At 34.7% G+C, this 11,935-nt stretch overlaps 1 protein-coding gene across 4 annotated transcripts in view; it reads right to left on the bottom strand.

The window, feature by feature from the left end:
• FSTL5 (follistatin like 5) overlaps positions 1-11,935 on the bottom strand; it is an 826,955-nt gene that overhangs the window by 770,505 nt on the left and 44,515 nt on the right. For all 4 annotated transcript variants that reach the window (XM_017525990.2, XM_017525989.2, XM_017525991.2 and 1 more), the window contains one exon: positions 4,644-4,785. In XM_017525990.2, the coding sequence (XP_017381479.1) occupies positions 4,644-4,769 (126 nt within the window). In that variant the 5' untranslated portion in view covers positions 4,770-4,785. The remainder of the gene's footprint in view (positions 1-4,643; positions 4,786-11,935) is intronic.

The following is an 11,935-nucleotide window of genomic DNA, read 5'->3' as shown; positions in this document are numbered from 1 at the left end:
TAATTAGGTGATGTGGGCTTAAATACTAGTTCTGTCTTGATCGCAGATAAAGCTAAGGTTTAAATGACATAACCAACAACTTCCAAATCTCAATGATTTACAAAATGAAGCGATTTAAAACCCTGCAGTTCTTATTCCATGATAATCTCTAATTGCCAGGACATTTCACTCATCATAGTTATTTAGGCAGTTTGGAATACTTAAGTTGCCCCCACCTTGAACAGGTGCTGTTTGCAATGCTTAAGAAAAAAAGATAGTTCTGGAAGGTTTTACAACTGTGATCCAATGTGAATTATGATCCAATTCAGCCCAGAGACATTGCATGGCACTTCTGCTCCCAACTCATTGGCCAGAACTAGACACATGGGTCCTATCCAAGCACAAAAGGGCCAAGACATGTAAGTCTGAGTTACTATCACATGATCAGAATGTGGGGAGAACAGGAAATACATGGGATACAGGCCAAATTACTACAAAAGTACTCACTCTTTAACCTCTATTAAGTTATTTAGACTGTGCATTTCCAAATACTGCTGCCTGGCTTTCCAGCTGTGACATTAAGTAATTAGTAAATATCTGTGAACTCCAGTTGCCCCATTTACAAAATAGCAAGAAAATCACTTATGCCATGGGAATATTCATATAATTAAGTAACCTAATGTATGGAATATAGCTACCGGAGTACCTGCTATATAGTGAATGCCTGATGACACGTTAACTGAAGTTTGTCATGGCTGCTCTGAGTACACTAATTCTGAAGACAGCTCAAAATTTGGGAGTGTCCAAGGAACTTTCTCAGAAATGCACAAGGCTATCAATAGTTACAACACTGTGCTCACACACAGATTCTGGGTCACAGACTTGGAGTTAAGATGGTTAAGTATTGCTTCCTAGTGAGTCTTCATTGTGAGGCTCGCCTAAATGAGGACTGCAGCAACCATCAGGAGAAGACACTCATTTCGGTTATGGATATGGGGATTCTACGGTTGTGCTTATGGAGGAACAAGAGAAATAAACTGAAAGAACTTAAGGTATTTCTCCTTGAGGTCAATGTCATTTTGTTTTAATATCATCTTTTTAATTTATTATTCTGGCACCTTTTTTTTCTCTATGTCTGGCCTACCTTTGCTTTTACCTGCCTTTAATGACCTCATTAGTTCTGTGGTTCTCTCTTGTCCTTGAGAAAGTTACTTTACCTTTCTGAATAAACAGGAATAATATTCCCTATATCCCAGGATTATTATATAAATTACAATAATTAGTGTATATGAAACCACCTAGCGTGATGTAGGTATGTAATGTTTAAAATTTTTAAATTGTTTTAATAGCATTATAAATTAATTTTCTCTTATTCATTATTTTTAAGTAATGAATAAATTAAAATGATAAATAAAATCCACTTTTGGGATTTGGACTTGGTAATTGTATTTTACGATTCCAGACTGTGAATAAATTTCTACACATGATGTTCCATACATGCTTGCTGACTATGGGATAAAACATGTGATCGGCTTCCTTCCTAATCTGTGGATTACAAGTAAGATTTGTATAATTAGCATAATTGATTGTTGTATCATTCATTTTTATCTCAATATACAGACAAATTTTCAATTACATTTATGTTTACATGTAGTTGTAAATGATATACCTGCATACATTTACATTTGTATCTACTATATTTCAATGTGCTCTGACAAATAGGTCTCATATTTTCATTTTTGATTCCAAAATTGGATTCATTATATGGCCGGCACACAAATATTTGGTAAAAATGAGTTCTATGCATGCATTTGTTCAGATTCAAAGTACTGAAACTGCTTTAGGAAAAATGTAAATATGGTTTCTCAGACCTGAAGATCTATTTTGTGTTTTATTTATTTTATACTTTTCTAGTCAATAAATAATATTTAACATTAGTGAAACCTAATCCAAATGGATTTTGCATTCTTTTCCTGACAAAAATATAAGTATTTACACTTTTGCACTTTAAATAATCCATATAGGTGAAAAATAATGAATAAGAGAAAATTAATTTATATAGTGCTATTAAAACAATTTATTTTTGAAATTTGAAGTACTGTGCTATTGATTTTATTCTGATAAACAACAGGAAAATAAATTTTACTTATTTTAATTAATAACTAATGATATAAATACAAATATATATGTATATATGATACATATGTTGTCTTGTTTTCAGTCTTATTATAGCCATCTGATAAAGTCATTCATTTCATTCACCACATATTTATTGAAGGAGAATATGTGCTCGATACTATTCTCGTTCTGGAGCAAGATGAAAAGTAGTTAACATCCTGATGAAAGAAAACATCCAACAAACTAAAAAATAAATAAAGTATATGTCTTGACAAATGATGTCGAGTTTTGTGGATGAAAATAAGCCAAAGAAATTATGGCTTGCTGTTTTCAATCATGGTTTAGTAAGGGCTCACCAATAATGTGATATACGGACCCAGTGGGTTCATAATAGGAATCAGTGGGAAAAGGAAGGCCAGAAATTTCTGAGATCCTAATCTTGATTTACACAAACAAAAACAAAAGCTCTGATACAATCTTCAAGATGTCAGAGAAAAGAAGGTAATTTCTGAGGTCTGAGTTATAAGGGTTGACAATAAGTACAAAGTGTAAGATGGGGTTTCTACAGGGACTTGTACAACCCTTGTCATTCCAGTCAAATATCCACTTTCTCATACACACAGACACACACAGTCACCAAATGCCTTCCATAACTTCATCTCAACTCTGTCCAAAGTTGTTTGAAAGTTGGGTATGACCAGGCATTCTCTGTCTCTGTGCTATAGAATGCCAACAGTCACATATTCTTTCTAACTATTTAGCGGTAAAGACACGCACATATAGAAAATATTAGAAGGTGACTTAGATGATTTTTGGTAGGTATTAGTGCTTTTCAAACAAGTTTAACCCAGTGTGTTATTTCTTTTCTTTAAAGTTTTCTTAAATCTTAACACATAAATTTTTCTTTGGCACCCAAACTTAATTAAAAATTGTTTGTTTATAAAGGTATATGCTAACACATTAAAACTTGCAGTATTACATTTAGCAAGGGAGCATTCAGAAAAGCATCATCATGCATTCTGTCATTCTTCTGCCATCAACTTAATTAAACAGTGTCTCTTATGTTCATGGCACTAGAAATTAAAGGATATGAAAGAAAAGCATAATTCCTCATTTCAAGACACGTAACTTAGAGCAGACAAACAGCACAGTATAAATATTCAATGGGTACACAACACTATGGACCAAATTGCTGTATTAATAATGCGTTCTGAGAACATTAATACAGTAGCTATTATTTCTAAACTTCGGATGGGCATAAACTGATTATTAGCTCATGCAAGGCAGTAGATCAAGGGCAATTCTCCAATTGCATATGCCAAGACTAGAAACTTTAAAAACTTACTTATTTTCACATGTAATTGAATTTTTACAATACTTTTTGACACTAAAGTGTATTTTCACATTATACTTTCATTTTTGTTGGCTACCAAACCTATCCTTCTATTATCTCAATTAATATATTTAATAAATGTGGGAGTTTAGAAAATGTATTCACCTTTCTATGACTTAACTTATTGTCTATAAAATGAAAATAGTTACTTCTTCATAAGATTGTTTTAAAGATTAAATCAGATAATACATTGAAGAGATTGGCTTAATGTCTGCTACACAAAAGGCCCAGTAAAGGTTGGCTATTTTATCAAAATATATAATACTTACAAAGAATTTCAGCAAAAATATATACAGTGAAATGTATATCTTAATTCCAATGGAAAAATATTTGTTTATTTCAAATGTCTTTCTTATAGACCAGTTGAATAAGAAATTTTACAAATATATAAAGTTTTCTCCCACAATTAGTATGTTATTTTTGGTGTTTTTCCTACTTTCTTAAATCTCAAAAGTGAGTTATAAAATTTTCTGTGATTTAATAAAAAAGTTGAGAATATTATTTTCAGCATCATGGACTGCTATTAAAATAAAACACCAGTTTAATTTAGTGTAAGCATTTAATATTTATAATTTATTGTATGTTTAAATATCAGATTATTTTATACTTGAAAACATTTAACATAAGAAGTAGAGTATTTGCCTAACATTAGATAACCCCATATTATGATTTTTGATGGAATTAACATTTCTAATAATTTCTATGGAAGCAAATCATTTGCCAACCTATATATTTGCAGATGGTGTAGATACATTTTTGTTTATCTTTATGGCTAATCATGGAACATAACACTTTTTTTAGTTTAAAATCTTCTAAATCACAGTTAATATGGGAGTAATAGAAATTATCTGGTAGACTGGGTTTGATATTTACAGCTTTATAAATTTATAAATATTACACTATGTAAATTCTAATAATTATATTTTTAATGGGCCATCTATATTTTTTGTCCAGAAGTAGTCAGTTTTCAAAAGTGTAAATTTCCAAATTTACTACTGTTTCATGTATTAAAATATGCCTTTAAAAAATAATATGTAAACTACTGAAGGCATATTCTGAAATAGGTGCTCCTAAGTGAATAATAAACCAGAAAACTAATAGCTCAGTTTATAATTGGCAGGCACTATGAGCAGATTCAGAAAACTGACTGTACCTTATGTCGCAATCTCATTAGAGGCTGATAGGATTTAAGGCCATATCCTCCTTCTTTGGTTGGCCTTCCTTCGGACTCCAGCAAAATGAATCCAAGAACCAAGACCACTGACCAGCACTTAAACATCCTTGTTGGTTTTCACCTGTCAAAATTAAAATTGCAAGTAATCAGAGAAAATGAGTTGTACATTGAAAAACATGTATCATGAAATATTTACTCAAAACTTGCTGGTAGTTACCAATTGAAATGAGAAGTAAGCGTCTCCAAATACTGATTATTCCTTTGATTATAACAAATACTTTTTTTTCATTCAGCTATACAAAATATGAAATGGGAAGAAATATAGGGACTGATAAAAATGTAGTAAGAAAAGAGTTGATAAAAAACATGTTGAAGGAAAAGGGGGAAATAGAGGAAATATTGCATTATAGTTAGTTTTCTAATTATCTGTACAGAACACAATTATGGATATATAAATCTTGAACTCGTTGAGTATATTTTATGAATAAATCTTAATAGACTTATAGTTACTATAATTCACTGGTAAATACTGATGAAGAATTAATAAGATAGCCTAGGATAGGTAGTGCTTAATAAATTCACTGAGTACCACGGAAGTTATGCAGGTGGATTATATTTAGTTATTAATGTACTTTTTCAGTATTTAAAAAGCCATTTCCTAGAAAACTGCTTTACAGTTACGTTAAACTAAAAATGTTATGTCTACTTCAGCCTCTCTATGTTTTCGGATATAAATAAGTTGTAAAATGCCATAAACTCATTATTTTATAAATACTAACTTTTTTCCAAACATACAAATCTAAGCTTTGAGTTCAAGTATATTCCACTTCATTACTTTCGTCAACATACCTCCTTCCCTACTGTGACACAAAGGAGCTTTTCCTTCTCCCATTGAAGCCAATCTGTTATGTCTGACTTCTTGAGAAACTTAATCAACTAATTAACATTGCTCTATGCTGTATTTTGGGTTTGTTTTAGAGACAGGGTCTCACTTTGTTACACAGGCTGGAGTGTAGTGGCACCATAAATGACCCTCCTGCCTCAGCCTCCCCAGTAGCTTGAATGGCCAGTGTGTGCCATCAGGGCCAGTTAATTTTTTATTTTTACTTTGCAGAGACAGAATCTCACTATCTTGTCCAGGCTAGTCTTGAACTCCTGGTGTCAAATGTTTCTCCTGCCTTGGACTCCCAAAGCACTGGGATGACAGGTGTAAGCCACTGAGTCTGGCTCTTAACTGAATTTTAACTCTCTTTCTCAATTATTTTCTTCCATCTTTAGACAGGCTGAAATGGCCTATATTTTAAGATAATTTTTCTCCTCTACTTTCTGAATTTCTGGAATAGTTATATATATCATTCCATCCATTTTCTTACCCTAGTTCATTCAGTCATGCTTCTGACCTCCTCATGCCATTAAAGTGACTTTTAACTTTCTCAAGGCTAATCACCACAATCACACACACACACACACACACACACACACACGCTCGCACGCGCACACACACACACTCCACAGTGGGCACACCTAATCTAGTTCTTACAAGACATATAAGACATATGCTGGCCAGTCCTTCTTTTTTCTTTTTTTCTTTTTTGAGGAAATTGTCACTTTCTTTGATGTTCAAAACACTTGTCTCTTCTGTTTCTGTAGAATTTGTAAAAACTCCTCAGTCCTTTAGGAGGTCCAGCCTACTGCCTTATCTTGCCATTAAATATTGTGGTTTATCGAATCTCATTGCTAGCCACTTATCTTCCTGGTTCATTCATTTAGCCCAGGTTACCTCAATATCATCTCTGGTCTTTATTATACATATATATTGCTTCACATTCTACCTCTAGATTGGTATAGTTTGACTACTTAACAGCTCCACCTTCATGTATCGAAAGCAGCTCTTCATAGTATGCATACCCTCATATAACACCACACTTTTCCAGATTTTTATTCATCTGTGTACTCAAGCCAGAAACCAAGGAAACACCCTTGATATCTTTCCTTTATCCTTTACATTAAACCATCACCAAATTCTTTTATATCTACCTTCTGAATATATTCCCAAACTTTGATTCCTCTTCAAATTGACCATCCCCACTCTATTGCAAGCTGTCAAGACAATTCTCACCAAAACTGCCCCAACCACATCCTTGCTAGTCTTCCACATTTCTGTACATGCATCTTAAATCCATTCTCCACGTGAGAGCCTGAGTGATCATGTTATTGCACTCATTAATAACTTTCGTATATTTTCATGTACCTTTAAGATAAAAATCAAAATTCCTGACCTAGCCGATAAGTTCCCAGTGTCTGGGCTCTGTGCGTTTCTCTCTCCCTCCAGATACCACCTCCAGCGACACTAAACTTCATTCAGTTTTTTGAACTTATTTTGCCAGTCTCTGCTATAAGGCTTTTGTAAGGTATTTTCTTCATTTCAAATATGGCCCTTCGCCCCGTCCCACTGGTCACCTAAAAACTTTCAGAACATCAAAACATCTCTCTCAAGAATCCCTTCCCTGAGTTGCTTTTTTTAAGTTACTCATTCCCATAGATCAGCTTTCCTTCATTTCAGAGATCTAATTATAAATCATAACCGTGATTATTTGAAATGTGTTGGTCTTTTCCATTAGGTTATATGTCTTTTTTCTCCTCCAAACTTCATGAATGCAGTAATTTGTTTGTTCGGTTTTGCATTGCTTTTTTTGAGATGGAATCTTGCTCTGTCACCCAGGCTGGAGTACAGCGGTGCGATCTGGGCTCACTGCAACTTCCGCCTCCTCCGGGGTTAAGCAATTCTCTGCTTCAGCCTCCTGAGTAACTGGGATTATAGGCACCCACCACCATGCCCAACTAAATTTTCTATTTTTAGTATAGGGATTTCACCAGCTTGGCCAGGCTGACCTTGAATTCCTGACCTCGGGATCTACCTGCCTCAGCCTCCCAATATTTGTTTGCTTTCATTTTTGTTTTATTTAGCATTATATCACCTGGGCCTAGCAAATAGCCTGGCACCTACTAAACAGTATATGAGTGCATAAATGTCATTCTGCATTCAAGGATAAAATAAAGATCATATTTCCTTACATTCTGATAATATTGAATATAATTGTATTTCCTCCGATGCTACAAAGCTTCTGAAAACTAACCTGAGCAAACTAAGTATTTTGATTTGCAATCCATTCCCCCTTTTTTTGTCATTTTGATGTATAGCCTAATCCTTTTCTCAGAGGTAAATATTTGTTTATAAGACATCTGGATAGAAGATATTAAAGATCGAGCCCAAGAATAAAGCAAAAATTACCAGCTCAGGTTAAGATATATTTTCCACAACGTTCTGAATACATCTGCTGCTTTGTTTGTCCATGAGGAGAGCCAAGAAAAAGGCATGAAAACAACTTCCTTCCATCCTGACTGTGGGTACAAGTGAGGTCAGAAATTTATTAAAAGTGCTCACTTAAAGTTTATCTTTCTCTGCCCTCCTTCTCATTTTCTCTCTCTCATTTTCCTTCTCCTCTTTCTCTTTGTGTGTGGACACACACACACACACACACACACACACCTTCTATATGGCTACAAATATCTCAAACACTATCAAATATAGAGTAAATTAACAATTAATTTTTAATAGGTTATTAAAAATCTTATAAGCCTTCAGACTTAGATCAACATTATCCTGAAATATTTTATCTGCCCAAAGGTAGTAAGCTGGAAATATCTGACTTACATTTCACTAAAAGTCAATAAAAACAAGTCAGTATGCAAATCTTCAAGGCAGTATATTCAATCTATTTATGGTGTTTTCACCTAATCTCTCTACATCGCTTATATGATTAACCATAATTAATTGTTTCCATTGATACTCCTAAGATTTCCAAGTTCAAAATCTCTCAGTAATACAAACTTACACAAAAATAAATATACATATATTATTTACCTTAGCAGATTTATCATATGACTGGAATGATTTACTGGTATCACAAATAACACTAAACACAACTAATAGTAAAAGTCAGATAACTTTTTTTTTCCTTAGGAAAACTCTGATTTCTATTACAGATGGGCATTTGAACTCAGCAGTGTAGAGGTAACAGCCAAAAGACCAGAGAAAGGACAAAACCTAGTTTCTGTGCTTATCTTTTGTAAATAACTATCTTGTAATTTTTTCATTGAAATATCACTAAGGAAAACGATTGAATCCAATTACCTATCAAACAGTAACCTCAATTAAAAAATAAATGGCTCTTCTCGATGTATGCTCAGAGAATAATGATCATCTTCTTATTTCTCTTTAGATACAGAATCCAAAGATATCATTATTTTATCTTTAAAAGTCCACTTATCTACAGAAAGGGTTGTGGAAATTGTTTGTAAATCAGCAGTAATCGATCCCATGATGAACTGTGTTGTAATCTCGCTTTCTCAGTATACTAACCTCTGACAGCCGGTTAGGTTTTTATAATTAATTGGCAGTTTGTTGACAGCTCACTGAGAACACTGAAAAGCATGTGACTAAAACAAACCAGCTGGAACAGATGGTGCAATAATGATCCTATGACATTTCCTTATAACTTCCGCGTTCATAGAAAAGCATCAGAAAACAACCTCATTATTAAAGAAAACAAAATATATGTGCATCTAAAAAGTATATGCCTAACTTCAGATCTAACACAGTGAGACTTTACAATGGTGAGGGGGTGGGCAGAGGCCTCTCTTCTTCAACAGCTAATATTTTTCTTTGAATCAAGCCATTTTTATTTTCACTTTATGGCAAAACATGCCATGCTGCCTATGGGCAGGATTTAGAGTAATTACGTCATTTAGTAGATTCAAATTTGAGGGATTTTGATTTGTTCACATATTCTCCACAATGTCACTTCTAATCTCTTGGGAAAACTAAGACCACTAGAGCATTGCCTTAAGAATAAAATGCAGCATTTGAGGTGGAGAAGAAAACTGTTCTTGAACGACGAAGGCATGCCTATGAACGAAAAGAGTGTTAAGATGAAGCAAAATCAACATTATCAAATGTTGCAGAGAAGTCAAGTGTCCTCTCCTGCCTCTTACTCTGTTGTGATCCGGCCATTTCAGGTTCTTGACTTCATGGCACAAAAGACTTTGAGAGCGAGTTCGAAGTGAGAGTATGCAGAGAAGTTTATTGCAAAGCAGCAGTACGCTGTGAGATGCAGAGCTAGCTGACTGCTCAAAGGGCAAGGCTGCAGCTAGTGCCTTAAGAGGAATTCCTTTTATGGGAGCTGTACATGAATATTCATAAAATACCGGTGAGGTAAGGTGTGCAAAGGCCGACCCCTAATTGGCTCATGCGCTCAGTATCTGCATGTTCTAACACATTGCATGTATTATTAAGCATATAAAATCTCCACCTATGTGTGAGCTTTTTACTACTAAAATGAGGAAAGGGTTACTATAAGTTAAATCTTGAGCTTAGCTGTGCGTGTGAGACCACCCCTCTGCCACCCATCTCCCAACCCCCAGGCAAAAATTTGTAGCTAATAGCTTCTTGGGCTTTTGGTGCTAATTGGCTGGAGACTGGGGAGGCCACATCAGGAATAAGGGACTTTTGTTCTCTCTACTAAGCTGTACTAGATATCAGGAACTTGTAGCCATTTGGCGGTCTGCTGGTATCCAGTAGGACCACTTACCTTGTAAAAGAGTTAGGAGCTGATGCAGGAAGGTGCAAGGGAAAAGAGCCCGCGGGGCTTCACACAAGGGAGACATCAGTATGGCCTCCTAATCTTACTTATCCTGCCACAACTCCGTGATGGAAAACTCCTCACCTTGTCCTAGAAAACTCCTATGGGTCTTCCCAGAGGTAACTCCAACCCGATTCTTTGTGAGGCCTTCCCTGACATTACACAGGCTTTCTGCTCTCTGCTGCAATTTTTATGTGTCTCCTTTATGTGACTTCGCCTTGCACTTTGGCTATTGCTTTTTAGAAAGGCTATCATTCTTAAAAAGATGTAGAAGAAAGTGCACTTAAAGTAGTGCCCACAATCTAGCAAGTTTCTTAAATGCCACAGACTTCTTGCTCTATTATGCAGCAGAAAAAAGATGTAAATGTTCGCTAGTGTCTTTTTTTCTTTTCTGGTATCCTAGAATTCTACGAGACGGGAAAACTGATTTCTAGACTGCCTTGGGTCTTACTGTGTAATGTAAGCAAAACCGATTACCCTGGGTGGGCCCCATCTGTAAGAAGGGAATTACTATCCAGTATAGCCTAGCGCCTGTACCAGATTATTCCCTCTGAGTAGACTTTTCAAGTTGGAAAAGAGAAAGGGGGAAGAACAGGTTTGAGAGAGTAAATGGCAGTTTCTTTTTGGAGATGCCGTTTTGTAGTCTAAATGGAGATATAAACTAAGCCTTAGAATATCGGAACCTGGAGTTTAGCGGAGAGATATGGGCTAGAAATACCTGTTTAGGTTCTTAGCATTTATAAACCACCCAATCTAGGTGTGAGCTAGGAAGAGGATGTAGTTAGAGAAAAGAAGTCCAAAGACTATGCCATCAGGCAGGTTTAGTTAAAATACGTTATATATTTCTGGAAAATAAGAATAGTGAAATAGCAAATTTGGAAAAATGATAGATGAAAAAAATATTCAAATGGAATGACTGGAAGTCACAGCTCTTCTCATCATTTGATTTTGCTACACAGCTATTAGCTTATTTATTCTCTGTATCCAACCACAAAGTTAACTCAATAAAAACGGAACTATGTTAACCATTTGTGTAATAAATGTTTTGGGGTAAACAAAATAATGAATAAATTCATAATAAAAATTAATTAATTTGAAATAGTAGGTATACATTAAGTGGTTTTTAATTATTCTTTATATAATTGAAAATATTTGTTCGAATTGACTGTGAAGTGAGTCTAAAAATGAAGTTGCAGTTAGTACAAAAAGCTATTTCTTTTACACTTGGATCAAAACTAGGCTTTCCATGGGAAGTTCTTTTGGAAAAACTTCCCTTGTCAAGGACAGAAAAAGTTTTCATTCCTTAGCTTAACTGGAATTGGAAGTGCCAGAGTGGCTTCTCTTATATCCAGCAGGCTAAGTCTGTTATAGCAGTTGTTTTCATTTATGTAGACACTTTAATTTCACACCTACTACTGTGAACTCTCTGGTTGAGTTCTAATTTAATATTTTGCTTAGGAAAAAAGCAATCTCCAAAGAGTCCAGTTTTGTAAGAGCAATGGACTCCCTTTTTCAGAGAAGTGGATTTTCTCCATTCAGAAGCACATTATCCTCCTCAGAACAATGGAT

Source organism: Cebus imitator, unplaced genomic scaffold (assembly GCF_001604975.1).
Source record: "Cebus imitator isolate Cc_AM_T3 unplaced genomic scaffold, Cebus_imitator-1.0 Scaffold40, whole genome shotgun sequence".
Taxonomy (NCBI): Eukaryota; Metazoa; Chordata; class Mammalia; order Primates; family Cebidae; genus Cebus; species Cebus imitator.
Note: the sequence above shows the minus strand (reverse complement) of the source record. Positions and strands in the feature narration are given on the sequence as shown.